This window comes from Stenella coeruleoalba, assembly GCF_951394435.1.
Source record: "Stenella coeruleoalba genome assembly, chromosome: 19".
Taxonomy (NCBI): Eukaryota; Metazoa; Chordata; class Mammalia; order Artiodactyla; family Delphinidae; genus Stenella; species Stenella coeruleoalba.
Genome location: NC_137165.1, coordinates 35,090,675 through 35,109,597, shown reverse-complemented (window position 1 = coordinate 35,109,597; position 18,923 = coordinate 35,090,675). Strand labels below are relative to the sequence as shown.

Below are 18,923 nucleotides of genomic sequence, written 5' to 3'. Positions count from 1 at the left end.
CCCTGGTGGTGCAGTGGTCGAGAGTCCGCCTGCCGATGCAGGGGACACGGGTTCGTGCCCCCGTCCGGGAAGATCCCACATGCCGCGGAGCAGCTAGGCCCGTGAGCCGTGGCCACTGGGCCTGTGCGCCCGGAGCCTGTGCTCCGCAACGGGAGAGGCCACAGCAGTGAGAGGCCCGCATACCGCAAAAAAAAAAAAAAAAAAAAAATTCCAGCAGAAATCTTTAAATTGTAATAAAGTTCCTAGCAGTTAAAGGTCTTTATTTCATAGTTCATTGTTGTTGAGTTTCAGAGTAAACTCTCTTTCTTCTGAGATGATCTGCACCAAGAAGGACCTAAATTAGTGGAGTTGGTTTATGGCCAATCCCATCTAGTTGAAAAGGGGAAGGATGGAATTTTCTTTGGAACATCCTTGCTAGCTCTGGATTTTTAGTAACAAGAAGGGCCTTCCTTTGGTGACAAGAAGATGGAAGGAAATAATGTACTAAGCTAGTGATCGACATCAAACCTAAGCAAGTGCTTTTCTAACGACGCCTTTCAAGAGTACTCCTCACCCAAAATTATGGCTTGATCTTTGAGAAACCCACTAGGATTCTAGGTCTTAAATTTTGTGAAGTTGGGCTTACCAAAACCATAGTAATCCTCCTTTCTAAAATCCAGTCATTTGAAATTATAGCCTTATTTTTCTGTCACTCTTTTCAACAATGCCACTTTCTTCATCCAGTCTACTGATTCGCCAGTTTTTCAGACTTCAACTTGTTCCAGGGCTTCTATCAGACTGTCCTGCCATCCGCCATCCTCCCAGCCCTAAGCACCGCAGCTGCTCCTTGTGTACTAGCCAGCTAAATCTCTTGGCACTGTTTTCCTTACTCATCACCCTCCACCTACTACGTCTGGAACAGTCTCCCACTTCCATCTGCCATTTTATTTCTCTCATCTCCGTCTTATCATTGCCTCAGAAGTGCACCTCTCCCAGGAAGCCTTCCTTAATCAAGATCAAGGACTCCTCAGACTACAGCAGACATCACCTGACACAGACGTCTAATGCACTTTTAGAACAGGACTTGCCTTCCAAGGATAAGAGGCAACCCCTTTATAAGCAACTCAGGGGGATGCTGGTGGTAGGATAACGTTTTCTAAGAGACAGGACTATATCAAGAAAACCACAAGCCGCCCTTTTGAAACACTGAAGTCCTTTATTCTATTTCCCTCAGATCCTACGCGTTTCCTTTTCATTCGTTATCCCCTAGATGAAGTCTATTAGCAAACTGCATGCATATTTTCAGCAGTCAAGAAGTTTGAGCAGATACTTCCAACAAAGCATATAATATTTGAATTAGATATTTTGAATGTTGAAAGAATTAAAGAAATCAGTCAGCTACTGGAGGTAATTTGTGCACATTCTGAAGTATTTCTATGTAACTTTGCTTCTAACAGAAAAGGGAAAAACCCTGACTCTGAGTTTGGCTTCTTATTGTGCAGAAAGATTTGAGGACCAAGTTTCAGATGTGGTGGGGTCACTCACCCTCATATCTAGTGAGTTCCATATATGAAAAGGCTTTCCTTTTGTTTTACAAGTAGCTCTTATTGTAGGCTAGCCTTTCACCATTGAGAAATTAGGGTTCAGGTCTTAATCTAAGCAACACTGAGGTTAATTGCATCACCTCCATCCTCAGGGGTCTGGTATCCAGGGAAGCCAAGGGTTAGAATAGGGTGAGCCCAGGACACACATGCTAGCAGAGACAATGCAGCGTGATGAGGCGTGCATCCAACCCCCTAAGTGTGCTTTAGTTACCAGAATATTTGACACACCCACAAAGTAAGTAGCAAAACATTTTTAATCCATTAATTCTAAAAATAAGAGACATTTTATATCCAGTGCCACCTCCTCAAAAGTCTACTGCAGATTAGACAGCCAGACTTCAACTTACAAAGCCAGACATTAAAGTTGAAGATGCAGTTTGGGACAAGACCATCACGGGGAGATTTTCCTCCACTTTGCTCATAAACATAAGTTGTCAGCTTAAAAGAATCCTCAGACAGAAAGAGAAAGCTTTCTCTCTCTATAACCTCTTTATTTTAAATCTGTCTGTAATGTTTGAAGGCAAAACAGATAATCAGAAAACCAACCTCCCAAGTAAGTACAAGGATCTGAGCTGGACTCCTGGGACTAAAGACTGGTTTAGTTCTATTTCTACCAACACTGTGATGTGAGGTACTATGGTTCTTGTTTTAGTTACAAGAGGTGTTAGGAATGAATGCCCACACACAATTAATAATAGCTTATCTAGCACATAACTCTGCAGCACAATACCAACAACAGGAGTATTTTAAAGCCGGGTGGAGAAGAAAGTAGACATTAATACAACTTAAGGTTTCCTTTGTTCTTCCCCTCTTTTTACAAGGAGAATTCAGCTCAGAAACAAAACTCCACAATGCCCGTACTGTCCTTTGGCCCACCAGGCCCGGAGAGCCTCAGGCTTTAGTGATGTACCCTTCTCGGATGAGGAAATCATAGATTTTCCGGGTTTTGTTCACGTCTATCTTGATGAGTGCTCTTGCCTGTGCCAGTCGCAAGCCTCCTTGCTTGTTACATTCGTTCAATAGAGCAGATTTGTATTCTAAATAGGCTCCTGGGACCAATCTCACCATCTGACAGAGCTGCAAGACATGGCAAATTTAATAAACATTAACATCTGTCATTCTCATAATTTAATCCAGCAGGTATAGCCAAAATAAAATTTAAAGAGTGACATCAACCTCCAACTATTTATAGGAGCTGCTGGTGGCTAGATCACATTCCAGTTTGTCTTTTCTTTGGAGAGAATACTCTCTAAAGACAGACAGAAAAAGGCAGAGTGTGATGCCGGGAGAGCTCCAGCACCTACCGGCTGGCTCACCTGGGTTTGTCAGGGATACAAGTCTGTGTGCTGAGGAGCGGTGTGGAGTAGAGGCCCGGCACCTTCCAGCTCAGCCAGTCAGGGAGGAGCCACAGGGCACCGTGCGGGTGAGGCTGCTGATACTTGGGTTCCCAAGTATGAATCGCATTATTTTTAGTATCGGCATTAAATCTTTAGTCCCTGATTTTGTGATTACATTTCCTACTCTGGAGGGAGAAGAGATATAGAGACCTTGCTAAGAGGTCGCTTTAACTGCTAAAAAATCTAGAAACCTGGCTCGATTCCAGTTCACCTGCCACTATCCAGAAATGAACAGCCTGAGGTTACCACTTTGTGGGTAAGGATAAAAACTGCTTGAAACTCCAGGCCATTCCACCCTTGATTCAGAATGGCAATACTTCTTCAGCAATACTTGGATATAACATACACCTCCTTCTACTCCCAAACTAATCTTTACTGTTCCTACCGGGTAAAATAAAAGACTAATACTAGCGCCTACTCCATGACTTTTCCTTACTGTCTGACCTGAATTACTGATACAGAGTGGCAGCTGAAGACACTGATCTTGGGAACCGTGAAAGGAGCACACGAGGAACAAAAGAGGATCCTCTCTTGGAATGGACTTGAGAGCTGCGGCACATTCTTTTGAAAACGCTTGATGATGACCGTTGTGAGGCTGGATTTAAAGTTTAGAAACGGCCAAAAGTAATATGAAGAAGACACATCCGGTGATTATAATGTAAGAGAAAAGTAGGTCATGGCTTTTTTAATCAAAATTAATGTGTGACTATATATGACGATGAATTCCTCTTTTATGCTTATACACATACTATGGAGACAATTCAAAAATCTTTTAAGTGATGGTCATATTGTTGGAATAACAGCAGAACATCTGAAAATGCCCACTCTAATAGGAAATAATCATTTTCATATACCAGTTATTTTAAGTTTGAAAAAAATTAAATTCACTGACATAAAGCACAGTACAGTATCTAGTACATGGTAAATGCTCAATAAATGATAGTTGCTATTATTTCGATTTACATCTCATATGTTCTTCTCTCAGGAGATGAATGGTGGCTGGGTGATACGGAAAGGAGTCCTTGAGACCTGCTGAGGTCAGCTCTTTAGCACCTAGACCTCTGGGATGGACTAGAGCTGTTACACGCACACGTGTGACATGAACAGAGCAAAACGGGTTTGATCCTATAACATGCTTTTAATGACAACTCAATGAATAACCAGCCCCTACTCTCTTTCTTCTAACCAGCTCCCCTTCTTTTTGTTACCTCCTTTTCTTTTTCGTTCAACTTCTCTGTGCCAGGGAGGCCAGTGAGGTTCAAGGGCGGTGCACTTCGTCTACCTACAGATATAGACAGAAAAAGGCATATATTTCGTAAGAGTGACAGTCCCTCAGGTGTAAAGTGTATAACAAAGTTCACCACAGTCAGGCCAGTTAGGTACAAGATTACTATACACAGCTGTATATATACTCCTCAGGCCTCAGTTTATCTGGCAACACAGGTATTCCAATGTTCACTTGAAAATAAAAACGGTAAGCCACGTGCCCTCTGCTCTGATAAGATACACATATAACCACACATACCTCGGTGTCAAATATGGCTATTCTTCCTAAGCCAGCAGGAGATCCTAAAATCTACCGCCCAGATGTCGTCCAGTTAAGAAAGGTCATACGCTGCCTGCCGTGACAGCTGATGAATGGAAACAACAACTCTGCGCGAGAGACACTTCCTAACCCCTGCCACTCTGCCGGCAGCGCAAGGCAAACATGGTAATTAACCACGTACCATTCGCCTTGAGATCAAAGGCAGAGTGTCAGGCCAGCAAAAGGCCCTTATTTATTACGTGAGGGAATATCTGTTCCTTCCAAAGTAGCCCTGTTTACCTGAAAGATCTGAACAGAGGAATGAGCCACTTATATGGCAAAGTAGAGGCTGAGGTGAACTCACATACCTGAGAAAGAAACCCAAGCGTGAGGTCACTGCCCAGGATAGGAAGCCTGATGTGCAAAACCTTTTGGTTTTGTTTTGAATGTATACTTGAATGAATGGACTGCGTTAAACAAAAGAAAATTCAGGGCAATACGTTACCTTTCATGGGGGTTGCCGGTTTAGGTGGTGGAGAGAAAGGGGATGGACTGTTGCAGCCTGCTGTACTGCAAAACAGACTTCTCTGTAATATCAACAAAGGGGATGAGGACTTCTCCATAACTGACAGGCCTAGCCATACCCTAAATGCTCAAAAAGGGAGACTACAGTCATTTGGTGCCTCAGCAAAGTTCCCAGAGGCTGGGTTACGATCAGGGATCCAGGCTTCCAGCTCTGCACTACTTCAGGAGCAACTCAGAGCGTGAAGAGGAGTAAGGGGTCGCCTCAACCTAAACACAGGGCGTGAGGAAGGCAAATGCCCACCTAGGACGCAGCAAAGAGCAAGTGTGAATGGTTCAGAAAACACAAATACCAGAGGAGCTTGGTCACGTCCATTCATTCATTTTAATTAGCCAATATTAAGTTATTTGTATTTCTGTATTTAGATTGGGGAGGGGTTGGATGTAAGAAACTTAAAAACTTGGATTTAACTGTCTTGGCTATTCCCTAAAAGACACTCTTTTCTCCTTTAAATATTAAGAAATTATTACTTGAAACAAAGGAATAAATGAAAAAAAAATTATCATCCATAAAGCCGCCTTTTCTGAGCCCTGTCTAGATCCTGAATCTGAGAGATTATGAATGGGATCACAAGGTCTGTTGTTCCAAGCTTCCAAAAAATGGTAAAACTGCAAGTGGGTCATCTTTTTGCCAAGTCCAATCTGTAATCAGTGGAGCAGCCTGTATGTTCTGACCAGGGGAAGTGGCTAATCTACCATATGGAGCAGGGGTGAATGATAACCAAGAAAACAGGCAAAGAAACACCATGATCTTGGACCACAGTTCTACAGCTAATACCACCCCAAACTACCATTCACTGATTACCAAGAACCAAGGATTACCAGATAGCATATGGCTTAATCTTACTCTGTAAACTAACCTCAAAAGACGAAATACCCAAAGAGATAAGAAATAGAAATACCTGAAGTCTCCAACTTATAAAGAAAGTCTTGCTTTTCTGGCAAGTAACATGTTTCTTTGCTCATATAGGATACAAAGCCTCTAATTATCCCCTATGAGACAAATCTCAAAGTTTGTGGTAGACAGCGTCATAGTAAACTAACTGCCCATGAACATTGGTAAAATAGAGAAAACACCTGTCTGGAGTTCTTTCTTCCCCTGTCTTTGTACTCCAAACCTGAGGAAAGTCCTGTTTGGCCATGAATATTCTAAAGACTTGCTTATGTGTATAAATTGGGATAACACTTAATTATCATTCCTCTGCCTAAGCGCCCAGCTCCCACACAGCTGAAGGGATTGCTGGGTTACCATAACCCCTAGAATGAACACTTCACAATCAAGACCTGCTCCAGCCTAAAAAATAATTACCTGAATTCGAAGCCATTGGTACGGAAGGACTCAGGCCAGAATCACTACAGAGAAGAAGAGGAATTTAAACTTATATCACATCAAAGAAAGCCATTTCCAAAAGCCCATGTGAGACTGGGTGACACTTATCAGGTCAGTTACTTTGAAGAGAAGTAATGAGACAGACTGTGTTATGTTTTACAGGATATCCCAACTGTACTACCTAGGAGAGGAAATCTGTTCCAGAGAAGGAAATTGCTTGGATTTGTTAAGAAGAGTTCTTGGCCTGGCACATCACAAAGACCATTCATGGGGAAAGGAGAGGAACATGATTCTCCAATGAAAATCATACCAATAGAAACAGAGGGAGAAAGAAAGCATGGGGAGGGAATTTACTAATTAAAAAAAATAAGGTCAAAGTAGCAAAGTAGGATTCTAGGAGGCCAGTTATGTTTCTCAAAACTGTCAGTATGGTACTGTTTCTTTTTTTTTTTTTTTTTTTTTTGCAGTACGCAGGCCTCTCACTGTTGTGGCCTCTCCTGTTGCGGAGCACAGGCTTCGGACGCGCAGGCTCAGCGGCCATGGCTCACGGGCCCAGCCGCTCCGCGGCATGTGGGATCTTCCCAGACCGGGGCACGAACCCGTGTCCCCTGCATCAGCAGGCGGACTCTCAACCACTGCGCCACCAGGGAAGCCCAGTGTGGTACTGTTTCTGAGACTGCCTGCTAAAATTTTCTGAATTCTTCTAGTCACCCAATTATTACTGCCCTGCCATGTAGGATAGGGTGCCCACAGAATTCTCTGAAAATACAGGTAAAGGCCAAATCCTCCAAGAGGTTGCTCCTTCCCCCTGGAGTAATTCCTCACATGTCAGCCTGCCGGCGGAGCCACTGCTGGCAGGCGCTACTGTCCTGGATGTACTGGAGAACCTCCGAGAGCATAGTGCGTTTGAGGCGTTCCTCTTCTCGAGTCTTCTTGAGGTGATCATAGGTTCTGGCACCTGGAGGTATTAAAAAACACTGTGACTACAATGACAATGCAGCAGAACTAACCGAAGGGTTTCCTAACTCATCAGCAAACTTCATCTTTTTTAATCTTTAATTTAAAACTTTTTTTGGCCGTGCTGCAAGGCTTGTGGGATCTTAGTTCCCCTCCCAGGGACTGAACTCCAGGCCCACGCAGTGAAAGCGCCGAGTCCTAACCACTGGACCACCAGGGAATTCCCAGTCATTTTTAAATTTCCTTTGCAAAACTGCTTCCACATTTTTCTAAGAGCAAAGTCATTTCCCCTAGTTTGAAATCCCTTTTTTGACAAGAAATAAAAATATTTTTATTCCTTTTCTACCTTTAAGACATTTTGGGGAAAAATCCCCAAAACAGAAAATTACAAGGAGTCCCTCATATTTCCATCCCCTAAAAGTAACTTTTAACACTGTCGTATTTACTTCCTGTTCTGTATTTTTCAATCCATATATTTTTCCAAGTCACACAAGTGCTATACACATACACTCTTCCTTAAAAACCAGTTAGAATTACAAATAAAAATAAATCCTCATTGACCAGTACCATTCCTTTCCCCTCTTTCCCAGAGGCAACCAATATCAGGTAACCCAAACCTGGTATCAGAGCCTTTATATGCATCTTGATAAACAGTTGCATAGTGTTTTCTACATGTTACAAATGTATATAGGATCCAAAATATCACACCAGTGGGTTTCACACAGTGTTCCACAGAGGCCCAGGATACCATGAAAATATCTCAGGGATTACGGGGAAGAGCAAGGGCACCAGCACATACCAGTAGTCCTGTGCTCCACACATGACCTGAACCATCAGACTTCAATCAAAGTAGTTCTACTTTTATCTTATTTATGGATTAGTGCCCCACATAAAATTTCATTTTGTAAACTGTTTCCATTGTTAGAAATAAAGAGCCATTACAGTAGGCTGAACTTATACCCACAGGGCTACTTCTTGTGAGCAGTGGGTGACAGCTTTCAACCAACAGCAAGGAGGAGGAAATGCCGAAGATCATTCCAACAATAACAACAAAATGACAGAAACTGCCATTTACTGAGGATTTACTGTGTGCCAGGTACTGTGCTATGTTTTCATGCATTATCTCTAACTTAATCTTTTTTAAAAAAAAAAAAAATTATTTATTTGTTTGGCTGCACCGGGTCTTAGTTGCGGCACGCGGGATCTTTAGTTGTGGCATGTGGGATCTAGTTCCCTGACCTGGGATCGAACCCGGGTGCCCTGCATTGGGAGCGCGGAGTCTTAACCGCTGGACCACCAGGGAAGTCCCTCTTATTTGATCTTCATACTAACGCTAAGAGACTTGGAAAATTGAAATGAACAGAATTATAGATCTGGTGAAAGAACAGCCAGAATTCAAACTCAAGCTGTCCAAGTCTAGACCTCAGCTCTTAACTACTAACACACACTACCTTCCCTTATGACCTGGCTCTACTACAACTAGCTCCTTAATCACTTTAAACTTTAGTCTCTCCATTAAATGAAAATAACAATAAGTTTGTTACAAGAATTAAATGACACGATCCAGGTGAAGTGCACAGGGTAGGGCCTGGTGCATGGTAAACTGTTACTGCTATGAATATAATTATCACTACCTCAAGTAACTGGGATGCAAGCGCCTAGAACCAGTTGAAGGTCCCTTAATAAGAATGATCAGACTATGCATCACTAAATTTAAAAAGGCTGAGGCTAAAAACTGGAATACAAAATCCTTTTTTTCAGAGGCCACAACGGAATCCTAAATCTAAAACAGCATCTCTCTTTTCTCTGTGTCATAACTTTTATTTCACCTCAGATAATCCATAAAATGGTATTTTATAAGGATTAAATAGGTGAAACTTTATGGGAAAGATTGAAAACTCATTCTGAAATGTGAAAGCTTGTTTAAAAAAAAAAACTCCATGGCACCTCAAACAGAGACACCCTCTATGTGCTTGGAAGACTTGCCCTCTGATTTAGCGTGTAGCTTAAGCATACTTACTACAAAAATTGGTAATGCCTGCTGTCCTGTATTCCTGGAGCCTCTTGATTTCCCTTCGGAGTTCGAATTCCACTGTTTATCCCCCCGAAAACAACAAAGGAGAAAAATTGGAAAAACAAAATCAACATTAATGAGCACTTTTACTGTTGAATATTTTCAGTAATTCTGCCTTCTATAAAAGACTGGGTAATTCCATTTGAGGAATCCTAATTGTTGCTAATATCTCATTAGAAATTTTACCCAAAAGCTGACAAAAGTGTACTCCAGCTGTCTTTTGGCTTCTGTCTCCAGCTGCTTCCTAGAAAACTTATAGTGAACTGGTTGAATTCATTTAGCTACAGAAGTAATGAATATAATTTTTTAAACCACCAAGTTTCCCTGCTCTATTTATTCTCTGTTAAAAGCTCTAGTCACAAAACCAAATTCTTTTATGAAACCTGTCTCTGGTATTACTTGATGTGGCCCTTTTGCAAGGGAAGGACAAAAGCTCTGGGCTTCAAGTCCTGGATAGTTTCTTTACAGCTTTTCTCCTATAGGAACAAAAGAGCATTGTGTTTTCCATAAATCAAAGATTTCTGCCTCCTCTGAGCACATAGATCAGGTTGCACCGCTTGGGTTATTATGTGATAGAACATTCAAATTTGGGTGCTTTGAAACAGAGGATGAAGGAAGAACCTGGACAATCCATGGGGTGTTGTTCTTTGGAGTGACACATAAACCAGGGATGGCACAAACTGGGACAGGAAGTGAAGGATAAATCACACAAAGAATGCCAACCAAACAGGGTGTCTGGTGAGGACAACCAACCTGGCTCAGATACGTGCCTACAATGTCATGCAAGAAATGTCTGCATGATGGGTACACGATAAGAGCCTTCATGAAGTACCTTTCCAGAACTAAACTTGGGGGTCAAACACCTGACTCTCATGAGTAAAGGTATAGACTTAGCCCCCCAGTCCAGATTGTTTTATAGTCTAGGCCTTACTGCCTTAACAACTTCAATTTTTTACAGGGAGAAATCAAATGGTAACTAGATAGAGCTCTCTCAGGGAAAAAGGCAAGAAAATGATGGAAGTACTATATACTATCTTGATGAGTCGTCCAACTCTGTCCCCACTTAAAAAACTAGTTTTAATACTAAAATAATTATGAACAAAATAATATGATTTGCTTCAAGGGCTTCCCTGGTGGCGCAGTGGTTGAGACTCTGCCTGTCAATGCAGGGGACACGGGTTCGTGCCCTGGTCCAGGAAGATCCCACATGCCGCGGAGCAGCTGGGCCCGTGAGCCATGGCCGCTGAGCCTGCGCATCCGGAGCCTGTGCTCCTCAATGGGAGAGGCCGCAACAGTGAGAGGCCCACGTACCGCAAAATAATAATAATAATAATAATATGATTTGCTTCAAAATAATCCAGTTGAGGATGGGAAATAATCCAGTTGGAAGATGGTAAAGATGAAACTGGATTGGCCATGTGTTGATAACTGCTGAAGTTGGGTGATGGACACATGGGGTTCATTATACTATGATCTCTATTTTTGCATGTATTTGAAAACTCCCATAATAAAAAGGGGGAAAAACTACTAAACTATTGTTTATCTGAGGGGAAAACAAGCCACTAGGCTTTTTAAGCTCTTTTCTCCCACCCCCAAAGTCCCAAATTAATCTCATAGTAATAAAGTGGAAGCAATACAAAAAAATCCACTTATTTATTTACAGAACTTCACATAAAACACACCACTATCTCTACTATTTATATAAAAACACACACACAAATATTTGCTCAAGGTTAAAAAACCACCTACATGCATGGCTTTCAATGAACTTGTCATGTTCCACTGGCCCCACTATCCTTGCAAATCGCCTCATTGTTTCATAAAGGTCTTGGACTTCCTTGGGATACCGCCGTTCCATTACTACAGAGAAAGTAAAGAATATAAAGATCTCTAAGTTTTCTGCATTTTTTTTTTACAAGAAGTAAAATGGAAGAACATTATTCCTAACCTCATATGACTAACTTACCAATGACAGGAAGCAAACTGGAAAGCTAAGAATGCAGCACACTAATCATAATGATAAGAGAATCAGAGTGACTATGACACAGAGAGGTTGTTATCACTGGAGAGCATCTGCACTGCTGAGCACCCTGGAGACCTCCACACCTTGCTGCCTCTTAATCTATACAAGGGCAGGAAGTACTGGCAGTAACGGGAAAGATGATTAGGTCGTGTGTTCTCAGAAACAATGTGGGGCAAAATCTCTGGTATTAACTTCTGCAGAGGGCTTCCCTGGTGGTGCAGTGGTTAAGATCCACCTGCCAATGCAGGGGACACGGGTTCAAGCCCTGGTCCGGGAAGATCCCACATGCTGCGGAGCAACTAAGCCCGTGTGCCACAAGTACTGAGCCCGTGCTCTAGAGCCTGCGAGCCACAACTACTGAGCTCACACGCCACAACTACCGAAGCCCACACGCCTAGAGCCCGTGCTCGGCAACAAGAGAAGCCACCGCAATGAGAAGCCTGCGCACCGCAACTAACAGTAGCCCCCGCTCGCCACAACTAGAGAAAGCCCGCACGTGGCAACAATGACCCAATGCGGCCAAAAAATAATAAACAAATAAAATAAATTTAAAAAAATAAAAAATAACTTCTGCAGAACAAGGGAAGTGCAGACATACTAATTCATCTAGAAGAGGTAGATTAGCCTGGAAAAAGTGTGATCTCCTGCACGCTCCACCAAAAATAAAAATCTCTGTAACTACATATCCTCAAATGAGGCATTTATTTCTTCACTTTCTACATGGGTCATTTTGCCTTTCTCTAAACTTAATTAGGTACCACAACTTAATGTACTACTAATGAAGTTATATTTTGATAACTATGATGGAAGCGAAGGGTCAAATATGCCATTTGGGATACCCACATGGGTCAGCAACTTTGAGGATCACTACTGACCAAATTTCTAATAAAAAGAGCTATCAGCAAAAAAGATGGGTAGTAAAACCCACCAATAGTAACTGGTAGGTTGGAGTGGCCAGGAACTCTCGAACTGCTACTCAGTCATTTCAATAAAGGTAACTAGGCTAGTTTTGTCCACTCTCAGGCTAAAGATACAGGCTATCACTTATGACAGTTACTTAAATCAAGTCCTCTTTTCAGATGAATCTCTTTCTTTGCAGGAGAAATTCTTGCCCACAAATTCTAGGAGCTGATTTGATGGGCAGCCACAAATTGATTATTTTCACCACCAAACCCCCCGTCCCCCTCTATAGGGATAATACAGAAACATTTGGAGTAAAACTGTTTAATTTGATGAAAAAAACTCCTATGCCTACATATTAAGGTCACATGTACATTCAGTATAATGGCAACTGAAGACCTCTCAAACCACAACGCACATACCACTTCTTTCTTGGAAGCAACAGAGCTTCCTCTCAGCTCTGTATGTAAGAAATACAGTTAAAAGAATAAAGAGGCTAAACTGACCTCTGTCCACCAGCTGAGAACAGAATTTATACAAGAGTCAAGGTCTACTATGTAATGGTTAAAATCAACTGACCTATCGTGGAAAGCCCAGGAATTCAGACAAAGGAACCCACTACTGTGGCTATCAGAACGTGACCAATTATTGTCTACAGAAAGGGCAAGGGAGATCTGACCTTGGGTTATTTTTGCAAACCCACAGCTCTCGATGAGGACGAGGTTAAATAGGCAATACTGCATACTGCTAGAAGGAATATAAATTGATAAAACCATCTTTTAGGAAACAATCTGGCAGCATGTGTTAAGCATTTTTAATAATCATATTCTTCGACCTATTTAATTCCACTTCTGGGAATCTATCTTAAAAAAACAATTCTAAATACAGACAAAGCTCTATTCACAAACAAGTTTACCTTAGCTTTATTTATAATGATTAGAAAAACACTGAAAATAAGCTAAAGATCTAATAATAAAAGACAGGTTAAGCACTTCATTATATATTTATGTATCTATACAACATATTATGTAACTATTAGAAGTGACATCATCAAAACACCATAATGTGTGTAATGGAAAGTGAAAAAGTAAAGGACATATAATGTAACCTACTTATGACCATGACTCTATTAAATGATACTTAACCCAAGACTGGCTGACCTGAACCCTCCTGGCACAGACTGTCAAACCCTATACGATTCTATCAATTTAGCATGTGAAGCACAATCATTAGGCACTTTTACAAAAAAAAGTCTTGTGACATATAACTATTATAAACATATATAAATATTGCAATTATTATGATATCATCATTCTTATGTTCTGAACAAACTCTACAGTGTAGAAGAAGAAAAAGTACAGAGACTCTTTCCGCCCAGCATAGGTTATCGCCAAATATTTAAAAGTAAGGTCAAAGTTAGCAATCATTTAAAAATCATAGGTTTATTTCATCATCATACAATGCTAATGTCTTTTCTGGTTTGTTTGCCCCGACCATGCAAAATAAAGCTATCATTTTCTGTTAATTTTTTTCCATAAAAATATTTTCACAACCTGATGGTCAAAGTTATTTTATGTTTAACATATAATTCCAAAACACAACCCTACCCAGTTCCAGAAAATGATCCATTAATATTCATGCTTTAATTACTATACTAATTTAAAAAAAAAGAATTCTCATGCTAGTGTTATTGACCATATATTAATGGCTTGTAACTCTTACGATGCAACAGAATTGCCCTGAAGACTTTAAAAAAATACAGATGCTGTAGTTCTACCTCCAGAGATTCTGACTTAATTAGTCTGAGGTGACTGTCAGGCATCAGAATTTTTTTTTTTTGCGGTACGCGGGACTCTCACTGCTGTGGCCTCTCCCGCTGCGGAGCACAGGCTCCGGACGCGCAGGCTCAGTGGCCATGGCTCACGGGCCCAGCCGCTCCGCGGCATGTGGGATCTTCCCGGACTGGGGCACTAACCTGTGTCCCCTGCATCGGCAGGCGGACTCTCAACCACTGCGCCACCAGGGAAGCCCCAGGGATCAGAATTTTTTAAAGATTCCTAGGTGATGCTAATATGCAACTTTGATTGAGAACTACTGTCATAAATGATTTGTTTAAAACTATTCAATAATATTGGGAGAAATTTTAAAGTAAGGAAAACTAATACTTACACTGAAACTTTCTAAGGTTGATTAATCCATGGTCTCTTATAATTCTAGAATGAAAAACATATATATGATAATCAGTTTCACATTTAACAATGTTTTCCACACACAGCTTTCATTAGACATCCTAAACACTGCAAGGGGGAATCTTGAGGTCCAGAGAAGTCATTCCCCACAAAGTTCTGCAGGTCAGTAAGTCTCTAGCACAATTTTAGGCTCTCAAGCATCATATATTTTTCCTCTCCTTGGGCACTGCAGATTCTCAATAACTATCTGCTGGATGAATGAACAGATCAATAAGCACTCAAATAGTGAAAAACACGTCTGTAACTTAGATGAAACAGAAGGGGATCTGTGTCCATATCATAAAAATCATCTATTCAGCTTAGGGAAATGATAATTGAGAACAGCCGTTTAAGGGAAATCTGTGATCACACACTCAACATTTACAACTGTACATTCACAGAATGCCTTGAAGCTATTTGAAATAAATCTTGTGCATGTTTAATGGAAGGTCATCATAAAACAGAAGATCTAATAGCGACCTCAACTACTGAGTTCTACAGCACTGTCTAGTTCTAATTCCATGTTTTAAGAGAAACCGAATTTAGGTAAACCGTGCAGAGTTACGTGTCTGGAACCTCTGATTTATACCGGAGGTATTCATGACTAGCAATGAAGCTTCTCACAAGAACAGCTGGGTAATCTTCTTCAGCGCTTCTTGGAAGCTAACTCCAGACACGCAGAGAGTAAGCTCTACTTCAGATCATGTCTTGGTCCCTCCAGAGTACCTCCCAAGTCCCATTCCTTTTTCTTGTTGTGATGCCACTGTATCTCTAGTTATTAACACCATGGTAACATGCCTACACATACATACACATCCTCCGCATACCCTTCTCTGAACTGTTAAAGTCTCTGTAATCCAATAGGGGTTTGGGATCCATAATTTCTCAGCCTCAATGTATGTTTTTTGTTCTGTTGCAAAGAGAAGGAATAACCAAGAGTGACTGAAACTTGTTCATAATTTCTTTGAAATCCTTGTATATAAAAGACTTCTCATAAAAACTGAGCAGTTAGAATAGAGCATTATTAAGTGTAACAACTTAATAATATCTTGAATTTTTCTTGTTCCTTTTTTCCTTAAAACACCGTGTCCATATTATTCATTGGTCACCAAAACATCAAGAAAGGGTAAGGAAGGAGGAGGTTAAAAAGCAAGAAAAGGAGAGGTGGTATTATCTCCTTTTAACAGATGGAAAAATTGAGATCCAAGGAGGTTAAGTGTATTCCTCAAGGTCCTAAGATGAGCCACAAGTGGAACTTGCTCTTATGGGCTATATGTGGTCAATAGTCCAAAGCCAAAAGAAGGCAGGATGGTTTTCTAGACTTACTTTTTTCGCCTTTGTCTCTCCTTTAACCTGGAATGATAGATATCTACTACAGCCATCTTCAGAGCTATAAACAAACAAACAAACAAACCCTTACATATAAATAAAGCCAAGACAAGAAGAAATCTTTTGCCCAAGCTGTCCTAAACTTTCAACCTCATACTGCTAACTATTCCACACGCACTGGTCTAGGAAATCTGTCTCTTGGAAACAAAAATACCCTAGGATAGTGAATTTCTGTATCAGTAAATTACAGTAAAGTTCTTTTTTCCTAAGTATATGTTTATATGGGATTACGCTATAGATAACAATTTCTGCTTTTTCCTGAACATCTCTTTTGACCATGCTTTGCTATGTATATTATTAGCTTTCATAAAACAGTTCAACAAGGAGTCTGAACTTTAGTAACACATGGACTAGAAATTACATCTGTCAGAGTTTCAGATTAGAAGAAAGAAATACCAAAATCTAGCATGCTGAGCTATGAGCAGATGCACTACATCTGTATATAACTTCAATCACTGGGAAATGACCAGGAATACTTTATCCAGGCCATTCTCCCTTGGGTCTGAGATAAAAATAACATAAATTCTAGCTGGATGACCTGAAGAGATGAATGACCGCAATACTTTTTAAACTTTAAGTATTAAAAAAAAAGTATTAACTATCATGGATCTTTTGTTCATTTCTAACAAGTTCAAAAATTTAAACAACATTGCTTCATTTTTCCTCATAACTGCCCACAAACTAAAAATAATTCAATAATATCAGGTCCAAGATTTAAGGCAATGGTTTTCAAACATTTTTTCAGGTTGCAGAACTCTTTCTATAAATGAACTCTTTCTTGATTTACATGTGTTCCATACAGAAGCATAGGTACCACAGAATGCCCCATACCCTGCCAGTGTTTCCTAATAAATGCTGGGGAATGATAGGCTCTAGAACGCTGTGCTGGTGGAGATGCGCTTTACATAACTATGTGGTGGGAGAGGAAGGAGGCATGGGGAGAAGAGGAACTGTCTCTGACATGCGGTACAACCAAGTACGAGTTTTATAGTGGACTCTACCTTTACTTCTTATGAGAAAGAGAAATTAGGACGTCAACAGTTCAAGGCAGAAAGAGAAGCAAATAAAATAGCTAAGTAAATAGTTAACATCCACTGAGTATTTATCATGTTCCAGGATCTTTAGGTGCCTTATCTCGTTTATCTACTCAATAATAAGATGAGTTCAACATGAAAGAAACTATCTGAAGATCCAGTGGAAGTTAGTGCTAATTTTGACAAAAGATTTCGGTAATTTTTCTAAGACACTAACTTATCATGTTGTTTCTTGAGATTTGTGTGGGAATGACTTAATTAAACAGAAAAAAAACTGAAGAGACTGTGTTACAGAAAAACTCTATAAATAAATCCTGCTGATAAATGGTTCTGGTGCTTGATCATTTCAGTAGTTTAAACTTGTACAACTGGCCCTGGAGAACAAAGGGAAGGAAGGGAACACAGAGAAACAAATGGGAGAACTGGAATTCTCCCAGAGAAAAATTCATAGTTGAAGCTCTCCCTTGTCTTTATGAAGCACACTCCGATAGCAGCAACTGATTATAAGATCTTAACTGCACGAATAACCCAGGGAGGACCACAGCACAGCAGGCAGAACAGAAATGAGAGGGAGACGCTGAAAGAATGAGAATCACAGGTTCATATTCTACTTAAAGTGAGTGGAGGGTCTAGTAAAGCAGGCAAAGACCGAGAGCTCCTTAGAAACAAACAAACCCAAAGCACCCATAACCTCTCCACCGATGCCAGGCCTCTGAAATCTCAGTTTCGGGGGATGACTAGTCTCCCTGTGACCACACTGGGGACTGATAACAAAGTTTCCAAACGGCTGGCCTTAAAATATTTCAAGAAGTGGGCAGAAGTCAGAGGCAGCTCCTTCCCACTGCAGTGTATTTCTAACATTGTTCAAAATAGCTGGCAACATGTTTCTGTTTTCCTGACAGAAGGCACCTACTGCTTGCTTGGCAAGAAAACCTACTCAGAGGCCTTAACTACAGGGAAGCCAATCAAAAGCCCTACTGCAAGCGCACAAGCACAAACCTGTGACTCAGGTATTCCCCAGAAGCAAAGCTTTTTAAAAGTCATTTCCCCCCGAAGATTTTGGCCGAGATGTACGCAAGTAGTGCTATGAAGGAAAGCCAACCAAGTGACCTAATGGTTGAAGTCAGCAACTAGGAAGCCTTAGCCAAGTCACTTCACTCCTTTGTGCATTTCTCTGAAAGTAGAATGGGAAAATATCGATTTCCACTTCTCAGAAATGTGGTTAAGCTATAGAAGATAAAAAATGTGAAATCTAAAAAGAAAAAAAAAAAAGGTTCAAGGTTGTAGAGACATTAAGTATAGCACAGTATTAAGAGCATAGACTCAAGATGGCCCTGCCACTTGCAGGTTACCTCTTGACCTCAGGCAAGTTACTTGAGATTTCTACTCCTCAATTCTCCCATCTATAAAATGGGGGTAATAGTAATAACACCTAACCCAGAGAGTTTTGTGAGGATTAAATGAGTTCATGTGTGTCAAGGACTTAAATGGTACCTGGCAAACAGTAAGTGCTATACGTATTAGCTATTATTATTAATAGCATTCATGTCTAAAAAGTCCTAAACATGAAGCAGCCAAATCACCATCAAGGGAAGGGCACTGCCAATAGGCAGGTAATAGGCACAGTGACCAGGCTGGACCTCTGACTGACTAATTGTTAAAGGCTCTAAAGGCTGACAATATGGACCAAAGAAAGAAAATTTGGGGGGAAAAAGTGGGGGAGTATCCACATCTGGCCAAGAAATTTTACTGAAATTGGCTTTCCAAATAGAAGGAGAGTAAACTGCTCTAATGTGCAACCCTGAGAAGTGCTGAAAACACAGGCCCAGTGCAGAGGAAGGAGCTCTTGATGCCTCTTGCTTGCCTGGGTTATGGGCCAGCGATGATTAGAAGATGCTGCA

The 18,923-nt window shown here is 40.9% G+C and overlaps 1 protein-coding gene across 5 annotated transcripts in view; it reads right to left on the bottom strand.

Annotated features, from left to right (window-relative positions):
* Nucleotides 1-1,050: 1,050 nt before the first annotated feature.
* The window catches only part of TADA2A (transcriptional adaptor 2A), a 47,956-nt gene continuing 30,083 nt past the window's right edge, over nucleotides 1,051-18,923 (bottom strand). For all 5 annotated transcript variants that reach the window (XM_079905434.1, XM_079905438.1, XM_079905435.1 and 2 more), the window contains 8 exons: nucleotides 15,926-15,989; nucleotides 14,541-14,584; nucleotides 11,198-11,308; nucleotides 9,395-9,466; nucleotides 7,243-7,375; nucleotides 6,397-6,440; nucleotides 4,189-4,262; nucleotides 1,051-2,660 (listed from right to left, as the gene is read on the bottom strand). In XM_079905434.1, the coding sequence (XP_079761560.1) occupies nucleotides 2,475-2,660; nucleotides 4,189-4,262; nucleotides 6,397-6,440; nucleotides 7,243-7,375; nucleotides 9,395-9,466; nucleotides 11,198-11,308; nucleotides 14,541-14,584; nucleotides 15,926-15,989 (728 nt within the window). In that variant the 3' untranslated portion in view covers nucleotides 1,051-2,474. The remainder of the gene's footprint in view (nucleotides 2,661-4,188; nucleotides 4,263-6,396; nucleotides 6,441-7,242; nucleotides 7,376-9,394; nucleotides 9,467-11,197; nucleotides 11,309-14,540; nucleotides 14,585-15,925; nucleotides 15,990-18,923) is intronic.